Here is a 19,914-nt window from a genome sequence, read left to right on the forward strand (position 1 = left end):
CGCTTCTACAGGCCAGCGTTTTCAACCGTCTCCACCGGTGTTTGAACTTGGAGGTCACAAAATGCTGTCTCGATGAGGCTGCTCCACGAGAAGCTGCCCTACTTAGCAAGGAGTCCAAAAAAGGCAGAGGGAAAAATGCACCATTTAAAAAAATTTGCATCGAGAATTTTAGCAAAATGAGTCCTGTGTTTGCGGTCATTTATTTGCATTACTGCTGGGCAAAGATGCGATGTTGTTCTTCCCACCAGCTGCAATCCTGATTTAATTAGCTCCTTTGTTTCGTTTTATCGTTGTTACACTTACAACTTCTGACAGGGCGCCACTGTGCCCTTCAGCAGGACCCGGTGGGTTAACGATAGCTTATTTTGCTCCTAATTGGCAGTGCCTCCAGTGAATTTAACGGGAGGAATGTACTGAAACGAGTTCTCAGTTTTTTGATTGCCTCTAGTCTTCTGCTTTTAGTCTCCTTGTAAACAAAAAAGTACACAAACTTGTATGTACATAATATAAAAAAAAAAATTTTATTATTTACAGCTGCCGTGCAACTGAGCATCACAAAAACCTCTGTTTTTTTCTAGCTGGGGTCTTTTGCCCGCGCGCATTTGTGAGGGCTGCTTCGTGCCGAGATGTTTTGCCGTGTTCTGCTCGGCAGCGTCTCCTGCCAGCGCGGGCTTTGCCGAAAGCATCGGCCTTCCCGGACGTGTGCCGTATGCCCGTACGGCCCGGCTCGTCTCGGGAAATCCCGGACAAAAACCACGTCAGCTTTGCAGTTGATTTTGCAGGGAATAAAGTCTAGGACAAAGATGTTTCCAATAGCCAAATCTATTCTATAATTATCGGCAGCCTGTGCTACAAGCAAAATAATTGCAGTGGGACTTGATTTGATTAGACAGTTCTTCAATATCACATATGTTAAGGGGGAAATTATAGTTTAAAGAAGTAGAACGCTTTTTATGTAAAATCTTTCTGTAGTTGAATTGTTCACAACGTATTAAAACTAATTTGTAGGCGAAGCAGAGGATAATTGTGATATCAATATAAATTTCAGTTTCACTAATCTCTTCTCCATTTTCACATTATAACACAGCTTTAAAATTAAGCTCATACTTTTCTAGAAAGCCTTGATGATGTTGGCTTGGTAGATGGTGTCCCTCTGGGTTTCTTAGTGGCCTGCTGCAGATGCTCAAGGAGGAGCCTGAAGATGAGGAGACGTGAAGCGGTGCTTTCCTGGTAAAACTGTAGGGCAAATATCCCAAATCCTTGGGAAAATGCATTTACTAATGCTTTAATTGTGTAATATCTTCTATGAAAAACTCACGATCCCTTCCTTCCTTACACAAGATTCTTCATAGCTTGCTATACTATGTTCTGCTATGTAGAATAGGAGTTGCTTCCACTGTCTTGTTTAGATGTAAAGAAAAGATTTTTCTGTGTGATAGACGAGGAAAAAGACTGTGCTTTTAGGGGAATCTAAAATAACGGTCTGTGGTGGGATTTGGGTCTATTCTACAAGTTGTCAAATCACCCTTAGGAAACTTTCTTCCCTCATTTAGATGCTTGCATGTATACAGGACCTTTGCGAAAGAAAACAAAGAATTAATATGTGTAGAGAAGTTAATGTTCCCTTCCAGTGCATGCTTGGTTCGAAAATGGCTTTTGCATCTAATTTAAAAATGATCGTTACGTGTTTATTGAGGATATTTCTTTTTCAAGAGGCTCTTAAATATTCTATTAAAAGTGCAGACTCTCCATATGTAGTTTCAGCACAATTGCTCTTCTAATGTACTGGTCAAGGCTGATGGACTTTGCTTGACTTGGAGGAGCTTTGAGTGGCAGTGCTGGTATTTGTAATTAAATTACAATTAAAATCATTTTTCCCGTTCAACTGATTTGTTTCGAGTCAAATGTCTCCTCCTCAAAATAATTTTACCTTCTTTTTGAGCAAAGCGTGATTATATGAGCATTTACAAATTTGGCTAGTACAATTTACCGATCGGTTAGTATGCGTTAATAGGAGAAAGAAACGTGTGTTTATGCATATATATACATATACATACACACGCACACTGTATTTTATATACACGCTCCGTATATGTATATATTCATATGTATTACACATACCAGTCCTCTCTGGTCGCAAGTAGTCTCAGCAGGTGGCTACTGCAGACTCAAAATACTCATGTGCTTAAAATTAATTGACATTTTGTGCATAAGCTGTGGTCGAGAAAATGAGCTTTCAATTAAACTTTTGACTATTTATAATTGCCCGGGTTGTAAGGCAGGCGTGGGAGATAGCTCTTCAGGAGCGCTCTCTTGACACCTCAAGACCGAAGCTCATCTGCGCCCGCAGGCTGCCGCAGAGCCACCCGGGCGAAGGCTTCGCAAGCGCCCCGGCTGCCTGTTGGCACGCGTTTTGTCCTGAACTTTGTTAAAGTCCTGAAAGTCTGCAAAACGTACAGTGAAGCTTCAGCTCGAGAGAGACGCGCGATGCGGTGTTGACCAAAGGGAAGCGCGTTTTGGAAACGTTAAACCTACTAGAGGCTGAGAAACAGCAATCTTGTACTGGTATACAGCAGGTAATGGCTGTTAGACCCAGTTGTGGTGGCTTGGGTGTTTTAATTAAGCGTAACTTATGTTAACGAATCTGGTCTCTTGTAAATGCAATCTGAACTTTGCCCTGGGTGGGTGTTATAAGCCTTTTCGTAGTCGCTTCTCACGTGGACCTTACCTGAATATTACAAATTTTTTTGATAAACTTGGTAGCGTTTTATGGAAGCTTTTGTTTGGAAATAATTTGAGAAGGTACTAGAAGACCATTTGAAGTCGGTGCTGCATTATTGAACAGGCACGCCTTTATACATGGCAAGAATTTTCGCTTATAAACCAAAATTGTAGGGTTAATTTTCTATTGAAGTTCAGCTGTCCTAAAACTTCGGCTTTACACTGCTGAAAATTGTAACCTGTGCTGAATTTTTATTGCTTCTAGTGTAATTATTCATGTCTTTTTCCTTATGGTATTGAAATAATTAATCTCTGCAGGTAGACATCATCAAAAGTATATTAGTTCAGAGTGATTAACTGTAAATCTTACTTTGCTGTTTAGGGCCACTGTGAAAAATCACTCTTTTTTAACTTTGTAAATAGGCAATAATGGGAAAATTTATTCTCCAAAATGTTTTTATGAGCGTGTTGAGCATGCCTGTCTGTATCTCGATTTCTAACAGACATAAATCACATTGGAGAAAATTTTTAAGCCTTAAAGCAGTTCACTGTGGAAGAGTAAGATTTATTGCATGCATTTCCTCTCTAATTGTTTCGTTACCTTCCTTTGAAGTCTTCCTTGCTCCTTGGCGCTGCAGTGCTTTTTCACTGCCCTGAGTTCACGCAGGCGTTGTCCGCAGACTGTCACAAACCCTTGGAGCGTGTCCTCCGTGAGGTCAGGTGCTCAGGCTGGTCCAAGGTTAGTTTGTGGTGTAACTTCAGCCTCTCCTGGTAGGAGATACAAAAGTTGAATTGCGAGAAACAAAGCTTCTCTCCAAGGTAGTCTTGAAGGTAGACGCGTCTAAGAGGAAGGAGACCGCTGGGGCTCCGGGGATGGCTAAGCGACGCTTTCTGGAGCCAGTTTTGGAGCTTTCTCAAAGGCAGCAAGGCAGAAAAGCTGGAAACTCCTCTGTAGAAATATTTCCACGTTCCCAGTCTCCAGAAGATTTGATGTTGGAAGACTTTTCCACCCAATCTTGGTGTCTTTAACTTGTGGAGAACTTCACCTTCTTCACCTCAGGGTAGTTAGTTGAGGTACATCAAATGAGCCTTGGTTCAAGTAGGATCTTTGAATAACTACGTGAGACCTTATATCTACCAGGATTTTTATATTAAGATAATGTCAATGGAGCCATTTGGCTGAAGCAGTCTTCACTAGAGGTTAGTGGTTCATGGAAGCTAACGTAGACTGTGTTTGTTCATACAAACCAAGTGGTATAGTTAGGAAGGTTTCTTGGGTCAAGGAGGGAATTTCTCACCCAAATAGAAGAGAAGGGTTGGGGTAAGAATCCCTATTTAGAGAAAAGTCTATGTGAAGGTTGAAGTTTGGAGAATGAACTGAGGTGGAAGCTGAAGCGGAGTAAAAGGGGAGCGATAAAGGTTCTCTGCTGCAAGTTGATGTAGCGATGGCACGGACTGGTCTGAGCCCTACAGAAGTCTTCACTATCTAGAGAGCGTGCATCCGTCTTCTAAAGAATGAATAAATGTTTGGCGTGTAAATATTAAATCACATTTTATAAGCTGAACTGAGTTCCCCCTTCTCCCCTCCAGAGCAAAAGTGGAAAAGTAGAGAAAGTTTGCAGCTTGCTTAATACTTGCAATCGGGGCAAAATTGGTAGTTCATAAGCTGTGTTGCATCCAAAGAAAACTAGTGGCAGGAGGGGAATTTATCTGATAGAAATCTAAGAACTTCCTATATATAACCTGCATATTAATTGTTCCTTGTAACCCACAGTGAAGTGTGAAATAATTGATGTACTGGTACTTTTATGTCTAAAATACCCTTTTTTTTTTTTTTTTTTTTTTTTTTTTTTGGATAAATAGTAGTAATCTGTGTGATTCTGGGAAGATTTCCCCTCTAGCTTTCCCAACGTAGTACATATCCAGCGCAGAGCATACTTTCTCAAAGCTGCATCAAATTGCTGGTCAGCCACCTTACAGAATTTGTTTGCATTTGGTTTTGGATTTTGAATGTCATGGTGTGTGGCGTGAAACAGCTTCTTGGTGAAACGATACTTGCAACTTGTTTTCTGCTTTTTGCTCTAGCACAGTTTGGGCATTAAATTTTAAATATGTTTATTTTTGTGGTCTTACTTGGCAGGCTGACAGCTAGATACTCAGATGATGAGAGGTTCAAGAAAGCATATTTCTCAAATGCGTGGCTTGCAGGTTAGGTGCAGATAACGAGGCTGGCTCCTGCATCATCTGGGTGGCTGCGATGCGGGCTTTTCTTTTTGGGGGGATTAAAGAAGAAAAAGAGCGTTTCACTGACTGCAGAAAACGTCTCCATACTTCCAGGCCTCCCGGCGGGGCTGCCTGGCAAAGCTGCCTCACTCCGGCTCAGACCTCGCTTTCATTAACAGCGGGGGAAACTGCCCCCGGTCCTCGTAGCCGGCTGGAAATTGCTTTACTCTGCACCGTTCCTCCTTATTGTTCCAAAAATAAAGCGGGCGCTGGCAGCACTCTGCCAGAAACCCCTCGCAAATATGGGTAAGAGTGATGTTGCTGGCTAAGGGTAAATTATCCCGATGCGAGATCTCCGTGTGAAAATATTGCTTAGCTTGGTATGCCAAGTGCCTCTCGCTAACGATTATAAATGGAGTCTGAGGCATTTAGTTAAGATCTCAACGGGATTTTTCCGAAAGCTGCAGCAATCTCTAAAGAGAGATCTCGGGCAGCCTGGAAAATTGAGCGTTCGTTTCTCCTGCCTTTCAGGAGCAGTTAGTCGTAGGGGATTGATTCGGTCTTGTTCTTGATATCATTTGTGTTGCATCAAAGAAAATCTTGGCCGTGGCTAGAAGCCTGTACGTTAGATTCAGGCAGGTGGGTGCATCCGCGGTCAGCTGTATCGGCTGAACCCGGTGGAAAGCGAGCGCGCGCGCGCTTCGGAGAAGGCGCCCGGACGGCGCTCTGGGTGCTGGGCTGCCCACGCTCTTCCCCCAGCGTCCCGCTCCTCTGCGTTGTACTCTCCTCCTACAACGGCAGCTGGCCAAACACCACGAGGATTTTCTTCTTCTTTTTTTTTTTTTTGTTTGTTAGTTTAAGCGGAGATGTGTCATTTATTCTCATCTGATGACCTCCTTACTCCTTTCCGACGAGCGCGCTGCTCTTGCCGCCAGCTCCAGGTGCGCAGCAAAGGGCACTCCTGTAGCGTAAGCAGTAAGAAATGAGTATTACGTTGCAGCTAGCTTAATCCAGCGAGGCTGTTAACCAACTCCAGGTCTTGTTGGACCGTCTAGGCGCAGTAGGTTGTTGTGAAATTGGGAGGAGAGGACGGAAGGGTATTAACAGGAGGGAAGGGCAGCGGGGCGGCATTGCCCGCGTGTGCTGCCAACGCCCGCCCTGAGTACACGGCGCGCTCTCTCCGCTTGTTTTTCAGGCTTAAATATCAAAATTTTGTAATCAGGTCTGCCGAGAAGTCTGCTGGACTTCTGTGCTTGGTCTCAGCAGCCCTGGATTTCATGCTGTTCACCTAAACTGTGAATTAACACCGTTTCCAAGTGTAATTTCCTAAGTGTCCAATTGCTGACAAGAAGATACTGGGAAAACCACCTCTTTCTTGTCTGTATTTAAAGTTAAAAAAAGAAAAACTCTCTGCGCGCCTGCATTTGCACGTAATAATATTTATCTGGCCGCATTGACATCCTCACGAAGACGTTGTTGAATAAGTTCAGTTTACTTTTGCAGATCATCTTTATTCCTCCTGCCTTAGTCTGAAAAAATAGCTTTCATTTATTTGTAGTTTACCTTTTGTGTTATTTGTTGCTTAAATACTTTGAGTTCAAAGGCTTTTCTCGTCGTCACCCCTTTTTTTAAAACAATCAAATGAGATGCCGTCCCGGTACAGAGAAGCCTTGAAGTTGAACTGGGAATTTCCCTCGTGCGTTATAATATGACCCATAGTGTCAGCTGATGGAGGCGATGAGCATTTTGTGTCTAAATACTTGTTTTTTCCGGAGTTTGCAGGCCAGGTAAAGGGGAGCCGAGGCTACCAGCCTTGCTTTAGAGATTTGCGGATGCTGCTTTTCTCGATTCCTGCGGACCCGTCGCGTTTTCAAGGCTATTTAACCTTTCCCCGTTCTCGCAGCTAACTCCGGTGGGAACGACCATCTTCACGGGGTTCTCCGGACCCAGCGGCGCCACGGACATCGACGACGGTCCCAACGGGCAGATCGAGTACGTCATCCAGTACAACCCCGGCGACAAGGCAAGTGCGGGCTCGCGCGGGCCTCATCGAGGATTTCGGACCGTGACGGCTCCCTGCCCGCCCAGCGTAGGATGTTCGGTCGTTAATAACCCACCGCCTTCTCCAGCGTTATTCACGCGCTGCTTTGGTTTGGGCACGCGTTTGCCATCCGTGATAAGAAGCTGTGTTTACTCTTACGCGTTTATTATTCATAGTCATAGCAAAGTACTCTCTAAAAGGACATGACTTTTCCTTTTGGGTAGTACCGCTTCCGTCTTAAAAACCAGCCCTTTGTAGAGGGATATGTAGTATTTTAGTGAAACAGCAGTGATGCGTAGGTACTATCTGTGCAAGCCGACACATACCTTTAGAGAAAGATAGCTTGAAGTAGTGAACTAAATGCTCATTAGGTTCAAATGCATGATTTTTTTCTGTTATAACAAGTTATTGCACGTAGAGGATGTGTGTTAAGTGGCCATGTGCATTTTCTTAGCAAATTCAATTTTAGCCATCCTGTTTTTTTTAAACTGAGCTATCTTTTGCCATGGGCTAAAAGCGCACAGATACTTAGTGTGGATCAGCAGGTGTAATAATATGTTAAAAGAGTTATGTATTATGTAGTCATCCTAAAAAAAGATGTGTGAGCTCAAATGGAGAAAAAAAAAGCAGCGTATGATTAGCAGTCTTTCACTAAAATTCCTTACTTGAGAAGAAATAGTTTTGTGGGGCAGGGAATCCGTTTTCTGTTTGAAGTATAGAGGTACCACTTATTTAATTTACGTTGTTTGAGCTGTACACCACATAAATGGTTTAGTCCTATCTCTGCTGAGGTCAACAAGAGTTTAAGCAGCTTCTGAATTAGACTTAATGCTTATATTTGTTAGCAAGTAGAACTGTATATAACAGTGACAGTGTTAGGGAATACGTTGATGTGCATTAATGGTTGAAAAGCTCACCTTGTTTACTGTTCAACAGGGTAATTTTTAATCTTGTACGATTACACACGGAGGAATAATATTTACCCAAATACATATTTCTGCATGTCTGGAGGCCAAAGATGGTTGCTTGAGAGGTTTTGCAAAGCGCTAAGCCAACATCTTTTCTGGAAAGCGCTGTTTAGCAAACAGGTAACTCCTTTTTGCCAAAGGTGGAATTGGGATACTGGTATCGGTAACAATTTAAAGTAATAATTTAAAAAGGACGTGATGCCAAATATACCCAACATAGGATGTCGTTCCTTAGCAATGAAGCTGACGTGCAGACTTCAACAGTAGCTTGAGTTCTGCCGTTGCCTTCGGTGGGACGACTTAAAAGGATAAATTACTAGCGCGGGATCTGAGAATTCATCATGTCATGTTTGCAGATCCTCTTCAGTATTGCTGAAGATCGTCTTCTAAACCTCCTAAACACAGGCAAGTGCTTTCTAGGAAAGTGGTAAGGATTAGAGTAAGTGACACAAGTTTGGAGAAAAGGAAAAAAAAAAGGACAAAAACCTTCAGGTTTTTCTTTTTCCAGTCTTATCTTTGCTTACAGTACTTAAGAGCAGCAGCTCAAATAGTTGTGGTTTTCTGGTCGTCATTTTTTTGGCAATAAAAACTGAAAAGTGTTTGATGCTGAAGTTTAAGAGGGTATGTCTTAAAGATAACTCCAGAAAATCACTCTTAAAATGTTTTTTTTTAAAAAAAAAAACTGTTATATTGAAGATGGGTGTGGATGCATGAAGATGCACGCATCCCAACAAGTGATACAAGCAAAACCAATTTATTAAACACTGCTGTTACAATACACTGCACCACAGGGACAGAGAAGACCTGATTTGTACGTAGTTTCCTACTGAGTCAGAACATTGTAACGCTGCAAGGTATCTCAGGAACTCGGTGTAAGCATCTCCCACAAGCCCCATAGCTTTGAGTCCAGATAACCTTTATGCATATGATACTGCTTTACCTTGCAACGCATATCGCGTGTGCATGTGACAGAGACTTCTCACCGTTGCAAGCTGCTTCGCCATAGTAGGCACCTTGCCAGAAGGATACTGTGTAGTATCTGCTGTTGGGGAATATTTCTTCCTTGATCTGGTAAACAATTAAACCTGACTTCGAAATGATGTTTTGCAGCAATGGCTTAATTTGCTGCCCTAGAAAAGGTGGATGAGTTATTGCTCATAAGTTTCACTGGAGAACAAGTTGGACGTTAAAAAAAAAAAAAAAAAAACAGTGGTAAACCTAATATACGCTTAGGGCATTTGTGTGTGTGTGTGTGTGTATGTATATACACGCTTTCCTTCTCCTGGCCTACGCAGCATCGCCTTCCTGCCGGTGAGCGTGAAGGAGCCCTCGAGAGTCCGGGTTTTCAGGGCTCGCTTTGCCCCGGCGAAGCAAAATGGGGGTATGAAACCCCCTTTTCGTAGGATAGAAGAGGGCTGAAACATGTAATGCACTCATTCTCACCGCACAGAAACTCCTCCGCTCCTCTTATTTGATGCCTGTTGTTGCCTTCTGTCTAGTAGGGCACACCGAGGTTACGCAAGCAAAATGTAACTTTTTTGGGACAACACTAAAATGTTTCTTGCCTCAGGGGTACTTTAAGTTCCCCTGCTTGGCTTCTACTATCTTCCTTCAACAGCAAGCTCTACCTTAATTTCCCGTTTTGTCTCAGTAGAAATAGTTTGCATAGATTATTTTTTTTTCAGCTTTTACCACATTATTTATATATTAACTTTTATCTTAAAAGATGTGAGCACCAAATTCAGACACCAGCAAACAGCACCTCCGGCTAATTGGCACGGGAGTTTGCGATGTCTTTTCCAACGCTATTTTCCTGCGTAGTGCAACACGGCTAATTTAACGCCTCTTATCACTCATATCCTGAAAAGCAAATTGCAACTGAAGCAGATTATTTCAACTTCAAATCGTTGGAGGAAAAAAAAATCTTTTGATATGTTTTTAAGGAAAGAATAGTACCTTGCATCTTTACTGTGGTTTATGTTGAGAAATTTAGAATATTTGATAGCTGCCACCCTTACAATATACTTTTAAGTTAGCTTTGCTTTATGGTGATAAACTGAAGCAGGGAAAGATGTCCAATGTGATTAACTGTTTGCTAGAACTGGAACCAGATCTCACCCTCCTTGGTAGAGGTTATTAACAGGTTATTAATCGAAGCAAATCATTTCAGAGAGGCGGTAATAAGTGCAACGACGTGGATGTCATGGCCTCTAATACTTGATATTTTCTACTGTAGTTTGGAAAAGAAGAGGGAAGGCAAGGGGAGCCGTAGGAACCGAAGACCTGAACTGCCCGTTGGCGAACAGGAGCAGCTTTTCCGTACGGGCCGCTGCTGAGTCAGGGTGGCAGTACGGAAGATGTCCGGGGTAGTTAGGTGTTGGGTTGTGAGCCCCGTGGTTTTGACTGTGTTCAGTCTCTTCTTACCATGTTAACTTTTGCAGACCTCCAACAGGACCTTTGACATTCCTCTGACTTTGTCCGGAGCGGTGGTTTTACGGGAAAGGCTCAATTACGAAGAAAAGACTCGTTACTTTGTGATCGTTCAAGCAAACGTAAGTATAGGTGGAATAAGGGGCCGTTTACGCCGTTCGTCCCTCGCAGCTTTGGTCCCTGAGCTTTTACCCAGGGAAAAGAAAAGCCTCGCTCAAGCACCAGGTCTGATACGCTCCTCTCCTGAAGTTGCCGCCGTCAAAGTCTTATTAAGATCTCTCCACGTACTTACTCTCTTTGAAAGCTTAGACATACTATTGCTGGCTAAAAACGCTTGCCCGGGGTGTGTAACAGGACAATCTTTTCAGCGCAAGAAATGAGTTGTATGTTTTAAGTATAACCCATGCGGAAAAGTGCATTTTGGTGTCACCAAGTGTTCATTTTCAAACGCATCTAGTGATGCTAATTTGTCCTCAGATGAGTTTAATGGATACAATTTGTTCGTATCCTTCAGGTCGGAAACGCGGTTTTCTGTAACAAGGTGATTTTTCTTTCAAGTCCCGCTGTACGTGCGTTTAAAGGCTTTTACAGAGCGGGTAGCAGTGCGTAATGCATGCCAAGGATAAAAGCGATGTTTAAACTCTATCTAATATATCTGTCACCAGGGAAGTTTTTTTGGCTCCCTTGAAAAGCCGTGAAAGCTTTTTTCTTTCTTGGTGTTGCTAACGATAGGTGAGATGAAAATAATTTTTCTGTTGTTTACGGCTGTTGTGGCACTGCTTCGGTTGTGGGGATCGTTTACTGTTCTTGCATCCTGAAGATATTACCTGAGATTAATTATCCCGCATCGGGGCTTTGACCCAGTGTTACTCAGAGGCCCCTCGTGGGTGAACACCGATCGGACCAGAGTCGCTGGTGATGCAAGCTGCTTCGCTTCTCGTAGGAGCTGCCGTCGTTTCCTCCTTATCAGTGACCGTGAAGAAAGCCAAATTCAGAAAGTGCCCTGTTTACTGACTGTAAATACATTCCAAGTGGAATGCAAAATAGGGGGAAAAAATACAGTTCCTTAAAAAAAAAGAAAGAAAGAAAAAGAAAAAAGAAAAGAAAGAAAGAAAAAAAAATCTGATTTAGAAAATTGATAGAAAAGAAAAAATGATTTTTTTAAAATGTTATCCTGTAGGAACAAGACTTCTGCTGATTTCCCATATTCCTTCCAGAGGGTTTTGTTTTTGTAATGTATAGCAGTCGGTTCTGCTGTTGAAATATTTTTGACTGTTTTGAAATAAATGTTGGAGACTCCCGCTGTTATTTCACTCGAATAACAAAAGAAGAAAGAGAAGATAAACTTGTTGCTGGTGTGTTCGCTGGTCAGTGCGTAAGGATGATCCGTATCCACAGGATTTGCATAGAGGAGCTTTATTCTCTAATGTCTGGAAAGAAGAAGGGGAAACAGAAGTTGCAGTATTCAGTAGTATGTCTTTTAGCCAAAGTTTTTTTTTTTTTTTTTAAAAAAAAAAAAAAAGAAAAAGAAAAAAAAGACCTCCCTGCCTCCCCCAAAAAGAAAAAAGAAAGAAAACAGAAAAAAAAAACCAAAGCATAATACACTGAAAAGGAAGCAGGGGAGGGGGAAGCCTGTGATGCAGCATGAAGATTTTTCTGGGTTGGAGCATCTTAGCTGCTTTCCTGGGGATCGAAGCATTTTTCACTTTTTAATACACAAACAATATAACTCCTCCTCTAGACAAATCATAATTGGAGATTTTGGATCTCTCGCTGCTGTCCTCTTGAATTTTTCAGTTTGGGCTAAATCCTTCTTAAATTGTGGTGCAAAGAGCTGGATTGATATTATAAAAGATTACTACGTAGTTTTTTAAGGAAGTGGAAGTCCTGTAATATCTCTCCCTTTAAATCTTACTGAATGGTGCTCTGGACCCCTGGCATCCTGCTGCCCTGGAGCAGGAGTCGCTAGACCTTTAGGAGATAGCGTAGAAGTGTATTCCGGATCGTAAACAAGGTACAAGAGGCTTTTTCTTTTGTGTGAATCTGCTGCATCTTTAAAATTTTTATAAATTTTATCTTCATTTGGCATATTTCCTGAAAGCTAATTTCCCAAGTGTATTAGTTTTTTTCCCCCATAATTTTCATGATTGTTGGCTATACATTTTGCCCGTAGCTTTAACTTCAGATTTGTTTGTATGTCCTGAATTCCTGCGGCTACGTCCAAGCATCTCATTCTCCCCACAGGACCGAGCCCAGAACCTTCACGAGCGAAGAACAAGTACCACCACGCTCACGGTGGACGTGCTCGACGGGGACGACTTGGGCCCGATGTTTCTGCCTTGCGTCTTGGTGAATAATACCCGGGACTGCAGACCACTCACCTATCAAGCGAGCTTGCCAGAACTGACTGAGCCTGTAAGTTGTCCCAGTGGTGTGTTTTTTGTTTTGTTTATTTGTTTTTTTTTCCCTCTCTCACTTGTTTCCAAGCTGGTGTCTCGTCTTTTTGTGCGGACGTGATTGAGAGCTATAGCTAGCACGGTCTCATGGGCTTTCTGCAAGGATTTGCTCTAAATAAAACAAAACCACAGTAAGATATATGTAGGAATAGGCGGTGAAATTGCAGCTTTGTTGCTGCGATGGCAAACTACCCGCTTACGACATCGAGGAAAAGCAGAATTGCTTTTCCTGATCTTCTCCGCCTTCTGCTCTTGAGATATCCTTAAGAGATGTTGAGAAGAGACTTCCCATGTTGCTTCCGTCAGGATTGCCACAGACCTCAGAGAAGGATTTCTGGGGGTTGAGGAGCTAGCGGCTCGTCTCGGAAAAGATGAGATGCCGTTTTGCCTGGTTTCGGTCAAGAGGCAAGAGGGCAACACGCGTTTATCGCACGGAGATGCTTGTGCTGAGTATGCTGGTTAAGATGCCCCTTAGCACAGGGGTTGACGGTCAGCGACGTTCCACGCGAATCGCAAAAGGAGGCGGGGAGAGCGAGCTTCATCCCTCCTGGATGCGAGAAGGTGCTCGCTCGCTCCGCTGCCTCCCCGCAGGTGCCGCTCGGTGAAACGGCGTGCCCTCGAGCAGCTCGTTCGATGCGGCTTTTATCGATCCGTCGGTGCTGATACGGAGCAGCCTGACCCGTGACCGGGTGCCGAGCTGCAAAACGGCGTCGCTGAACTTTGCAAGCTGCCATCTGATAAGCTGCCAGCATGTTTTAGTTGCTTTTTGGCAGGGTTTTTTTTGTGTCAGACAGCACTTTAGCTAGCCTGATAGATGAGACAAGAAAACAGCTCTGTTGATAAACTACCTGCGACTTGATGTTATCCGTTTGTGTAGTGTCGCAACAGTTTTGATGAACATAAGATTATTTGAACTCTAAATTTGAACACAGTACCTCAGATATTTACTTGACTCTTAAACGCTAATACTTTTTTTATTATTATTTTGGTTTTTTTAGAAAATCGTAATTTAACACACTGTAATGTTCGAGTCTTCCAGCTAGTGTAACAAACAGGACGGAATGATAATTGATGGTGGGGTTTAATAGTAGCCATTACATAGACTAAAGGACTATTTTTAGTCTAGTATCGTCATTTATTTATTTATTTTGCAGTGAACGTTAGAAGGATTATTAACGAATCTAGAACAAAGAGTTTTTGAAGCACAAATTATTCAGAAGCAGTAAGCTGGAAAAGAAGTCCTGCATTAAAAGGAAAGACGCCAGCTAAGCTGACCTGTAAAGTCAAGCGTTTATAAATGCAGAATTTAATGCAACTAGCATAACTTAATGCAACTTAAGCGTAAGAAAAGCATGGTCAAAACTGGAGGTGTGCTTATAGCATGTTAGCCGCTTGGAGCGCTTCGCCCTGCGGTGAGTGAGCAGCAGGAGGGGGGAAAAAAACATCCACTGAGCTTTGAGTCCTCTAGTAATCGGTACAAAAATGGACAGCAAAGGCTGCTCCACATCAGTGTTTAAAGTTTTGCCTCAAAACATGCAGGCAGATCCTTTGACTTTCTCTTCAGGGAATGGAAAATACAGCTTCAACGAGCTAGCAGGCATCTTTTCAGTGTTTTAAGTTCCACAAGCTGAATATATTGTCTTAAAAAAAAAATGTGTGTGTGTGTGTATGTGTATATATATATACACACACATACATATATATACACACACGTATTTATTGTATATATCTAAATGCATCCTTTCATCTACCCAGTGAAAATGATGTAGATATTTGCATGCAGATACATGTAATTCTCTGCGTGTGGATGAAAGGAGGCATGTATGAACCCGCTGTGTCCTATAGCTGGTCCAAAGGTGCTTGAACTGTTTGGATTCAGAGGAGGAAAACGGAAGGTTTTCAGGCGCAGGATTGTAACCCGCGCAGGGTGAAAGCCTTGCTCGATCAGCTGGCTCGCGAGTCCCCTCCGGAGAGCGTGGCGCGTGCCCGGGAAGCCTTGGTTTTGAAACTATGGAAACTGCAGACTTCTGATGCCAAGGCAAAATGAACAGTTTAGCTCTGCTGTCGCAGAAATCAAGAGTCACACGTTATCTATTGCGCTGCAGAAAGAGGTCATTATATGTTCTGTATTTAAAACTGAGCAGAGTCTTTTGTGATCACATCAACAAGCATTTTCTTTTTTCTTTCTTTTTCCCTCCCCCCTCCAAGAAGAGAAGCATAATGAATCCTTTATGCAAGGGACAGACAAGTTTCTTGACTCTCACGTGTGCAAAGCATGACAAAGCATGCTCTCTTGATTTCTAACATAAAGATTTACAGCTATACAGTAAATTAAGTAAATCCTCAAGGTATCTGGGTGGAAGGTTTTGGCATTCAGAATCACACGACGAGTTCATTCCCTGAAGGGTTAGGAGCAGTTTGGGTGTCTGAAGTTGGTAGGGGTTTTTCACTTGAGACATTAGAAAATTGTTTTTCTGCGAAGGAAACCCTTCACGTTTGCTCTTCCATTTTTTATTTCATTTTGAGCCTGTGATTGTTCTCATGCAAATCTGTTGTGTTACCTCTTCAAATGGAGTCGTAGTCCTGAGTACGCACCTCTCGTGGGATTTGTGGAGACCATCGGACTAAGGCTACAGCTCCATGCAACCCGCTATTTCTCCATCATAGTTTTGCAAGCATAAAATGTAGCTTGTAATATAAACCTGTGGTTTTTTTGATGAACTTTGTTCTTTGACTGGTGGTTGCTGCTTTAACTGAGATGGGGAGATGTTTTTGAGACTATCTGTCTTGGTGCATTTAGGTGCCTAAGCAGAGGGCTGTGTCGAAACACGCGCTCGCGGTGTTTGGTAGTACGCGTGCTGTCATAGGGCGCAATATTTGCATTTCATCTTGAAAATAAACTATGGTGGAGCGCAATTATGCCCGCTGATATAAAGAGATGCGCAAAGGACGGCTGGGGCTGGTGGCTTCCAGAGATAACGGCGCTTCCACCACCAGTGGAGAACTGCAGGTGTCTCGTGATGTTTTTGCCAGGGGAAGAAATGACTTTGCAGTTTGAACCGGCAGCACGCAGCTCTGCAGCCCTACATGGCATCGGAGATGCGGGCTGGAGTCGCGGGGATGCTGGGGCGCCCTAGAAAAGCAGTTTTACCTGTTCGGGCCTTGCCGCCTAACGCGGTAAATATGCGCCCTTGCTTAGAAATTGTTGGGTGCTTGCCTTTCCCTGTCCATTTATTTATCTTTTTCTACATTATAATCTCAGCTCTGATTTCTGATGTGCGTTTCCCAGCAGTGAGCTCACTTGCACGCAGCAAAGTCTGTAATAAACGTACCACGTTCGTCCTTAACTTTTGCTGCCTTGAGGTTGCCTGAAGATCTACTTCACGTTTACCATTAAGGAGTCCGTGCGTCTCCGGCTTTTGGGAATGAGAAATAAGCACAAGCGTGCTTAGGTTTTTAATAAATATTTAGTTGAGAAGAGCAACTTCTGCAACCTGTTACTTCAGAGTTCTTTTTTGCGATCGGTTTGACGGCAAATGATTAAAGACAAAAGCTTATGTTTCGATTAACAGTTCTGCAGCCATTCTCTTAATACGTTTTATAGCTCCAGAACATGGAAAATTACTGGATAGACTTTTAACTTTCTGGTTTTATCACATTTGCGTGCTGTCCAGGCTGCCGTATGAACCCAAGCTCATATTCAATACAGTGATCATTTTGCCTTTGTTTTGTAAATACTTCTGTTTCTGAGCAAAAATTTGTTTTTTTTGTTTTTTTTTTAAGCATCAGAAAAATTATTTTCTACCCCCCAAAAATCGTATGCTTGTATGCATACTTATTGCATATTCTTAGGAAAATATATATATATATATATATATATATATATATATATATTTTAATAGCAATTCTTGGTATCGACTGGAATGCCTCATGAGAGGTAGCGCGGGAAATGTTGAACCGTAAGATGATGCAGTTCCCATGTATTTACAAGCCAAAAACTGTTTTGTAGGCGAGGTCCGTGGTGTCGCTTGGGCCACGCTGCGTGAACCGACGAGAGAAAGTGTATTAAGAACGGACATGCAGCTCTGCGTTCTTGGGTTGTTTCTTGTGCGGTAAATTAGGGAAGAATCTGTCTTACATCTTCAGGCTTTGTGAGCAGTCCCATTGCCGCTGGCTGAAAGATGAGCAAATTGACCCATTTTTTCAGGTATTAATTTTGCATCAGCAATTTAGGTAAAACCTGAGACTATAAGATCAGAAAAGGGAACGTGAAGATTGATTTCAGTGATAGGTGTGCATTTGTCAATTATCTTTTTGATAGAAAATGGTAAATTGTTACTTGCAGTCTAGTTGGGCAGCAGACAGCAAATTTTCTAATTAAATTTAAGCATAGATGCACGATGAACTGATAGGCGATCTTGAATTGCTTTGGAAGTTGGAAAGCAATTGAAAAGCAATGATAAAATCCTAGCTTGGCTGCAGTTTCCCTTTAAAGGGTTATAGATAAACTTTTCATTTACCTCTTTGGCTCTTTTCACTCTAATTTCAGCCATAAATGGGTTACCCGACTGATATTAAGTTCAAGGTAATGGACAGGGTTAATAGGCAGTGGCGTTCACAGTAGACTTTCTAGGGTGGGTTTTTTATAACTTGATACCAGTGGTTTTAAATTAACTCTGTGGAAATGCCTCTTGCCAGCAATGTCAAAACGAAAGGCTTTGATAAGCTATTGATTATCTGCTAGTGCGTGATAAGGGTTCATAAAAGGAATTTTAAGTCTTCTGCTGTGATTATTTTTCTCCTCATCCCCGATTCTTTCCTTTTTTGCGATGGATCGTCCGTCTCGCACGTGCAATCGTTTGATAAATAGTGTTTTTTTTTTTCTTTCAAGGAAACGTCACTGAAAAGCAGTGAAGCGAGGAAAGGTTAAAATTATAAAGATGTGCTGTTACAGGTAATTAATTTTTATGTATTTGGGACTATGCTAAGATGGCACGGCTAACCAAAAAGAATTGTTGGTGAGACTGCCAGGAACTATTTTCACTGTACGACAGAACAGGAAAGCTTACAGAGGGTTTGAAGCCGTCCCGATTCCTGTGAAGCCACCAGGAGATTTCAGACACGACGTAACCGAGCGTTTTCTCACCTCGAGAACCGGAGCTCGGGGAAGGGAAGGGGTGCCCGAGAAGTCTCCTCTCGGCCTCGGTCGGAGCGCGGCCCCGTGCCCGGCAGACGCGGTCAGCCGCTTGCGGGGTTTAATTGCCGTCTTGGGTGTCAAGGCCGCTTTTGTACCGTGCGCTTCGGGGGGGTTTTTTTGTTGTTGTTTCTGAGAAAGCGGGCTTGTTAGGGCGCGAAGCGGAGCTCTCGTCCGAGGCGACGCACACGTATTGCTTCCTTTGATCCTCAGATGTCGTTCGGGAGCGTTTAAAGGGTTCGAAGGCTGACGTTTAGACAAACCGCCCCTGCAGCGGCGCCTTATCGCTTCAGAAAAGCTCTCGCCCGTGCCGTAACGCGGCTCCTCGTGGAGGTAATTACAAGTTCAGTAGTGCTGGGTTGCCCTATTAAACTGCAAACTAGCTGTTCGTTAAGGGCGGTGAAGAAGACTCCTCTGGAGTGGAGGAGAGCGGTCGGCGGTATTAATTTTTCAGTGAACACGTTACCGTACGGCTCTTGCTTGCCGCGGAGGTGCGCTATCCTCAAGAGCGTGAGGGAGTCGCCGGGACCCTGGCGCCCCGAGGGAGGAAACCTCGCGGCGAGGCTGCCTCCGCCTCGGCGCCACCAGGAAGGCGGCGGCCTGCGTGCCGGCCGGTTCGACGGCGGCTCGAGCTACGCGGCTAAGGGCTTTTGAAACAAATCCCTGGTTTTCCTTCAGCAAGAGTTACCTGGGTTTGAGGAAAGCAGCATTTGGACGTAAGAGCGAAGCTTCGCTGAACCTTGAAGCGAGGGTGAACGTCGTCGTCTCCGCTGGAAGCCCAGGAGGGCGACGCAGAGACGCGCGGTGGAGAAAAGCGGTTGTAACAAGAGCGATAGAGAATTTGTAACCGGATCTGGGCGCCGCGTCTCGGATGAGAAGCGCTAATGAGAGGAGGAGCGCGGCGGGCGCAGTTTGAACGAAGCCCGGGGGTTTCGCCTGGCCTTCCCGTGCCTGAACTACAGCAACGCCTGTTAGCCGCGAGCGCGGCGGAAAAAAAAGTCAATAAGGAAAGCGGATCATGCCTCCAAACCTCCCTCTTTATGGCTTTTCTCATTTATTGTATTACGGCTAATTTCCCCGAAGAAAAAGGGAAGCCATCAGCTGCTTCTGCTTGATACTAGCAAGCAAGATTAAGCGTTTGCAAACTCTGAAATTAGCAGCTGTTGGTGCCACTGGAAACTGTTTTCCCTTTTCCCATTTGAGATAAACACGCATTGCAAAGGAAAAATGAATGGGGCAAATGTTTCATCGTTATTTTTATTGGCACCAAGTTACTCTTACTTGACCATAATGACTAAAAAAAAAAAAAAAATTAATTGTATTGGATTGTTTTTGTTTTTTTTTAAAAAAATGCCTTCCATTATTATGTGAATCCGTGCCTTCCAAGCGGAAGTAGATGGATTTTATAACTTTTTTTCCCTGCAAACAGCCCGTTGCTGCCTCCTGCTTGTTGAACAACAGTAACGATCCTAATAAATAATAATTAAAAAAAAAATAAAAACTCCTGTGCAGAATTTGCAAGATAATCAGGGAAGCAGACTTCGTAGCTGTGCGCGAGGGTGGAAGCAAAATGTCAAAAAGGAAGCGTTTATTGTTCCTTAATCACCAAATCGCAGCAAACAGAGGCCTCCGATTGCACTGCCGCTTCCGCCTGGGGTGCGCCCGAGGTGATAGCTGCCCGCTGAGCCCAGGGCCCCCCAGCGCGGTGCGTTTGGCTTGGTCTGGAGACGTCTCTCGTAGAGCTTGTCAGATGATACGGGAAAAGCAATTTAGCAAGCGCTGCGATCAGATACCAACGAAATTCGGTTCCGTTTTGGCCCCGCTGTTGCTGGAATCGTTGGTAAAATGCTGGGCGTCGTTGATAAAAACAGAGCTGCTGTT

The 19,914-nt window shown here is 43.4% G+C and overlaps 1 protein-coding gene across 15 annotated transcripts in view; it reads left to right on the top strand.

The window, feature by feature from the left end:
* PCDH15 (protocadherin related 15) overlaps nt 1-19,914 on the top strand; it is a 599,229-nt gene that overhangs the window by 441,288 nt on the left and 138,027 nt on the right. For all 15 annotated transcript variants that reach the window (XM_062580806.1, XM_062580810.1, XM_062580818.1 and 12 more), the window contains 3 exons: nt 6,848-6,967; nt 10,395-10,505; nt 12,628-12,798. In XM_062580806.1, the coding sequence (XP_062436790.1) occupies nt 6,848-6,967; nt 10,395-10,505; nt 12,628-12,798 (402 nt within the window). The remainder of the gene's footprint in view (nt 1-6,847; nt 6,968-10,394; nt 10,506-12,627; nt 12,799-19,914) is intronic.

The sequence above is a fragment of the Rhea pennata genome, chromosome 7 (genome assembly GCF_028389875.1).
Source record: "Rhea pennata isolate bPtePen1 chromosome 7, bPtePen1.pri, whole genome shotgun sequence".
NCBI lineage: Eukaryota > Metazoa > Chordata > Aves > Rheiformes > Rheidae > Rhea > Rhea pennata.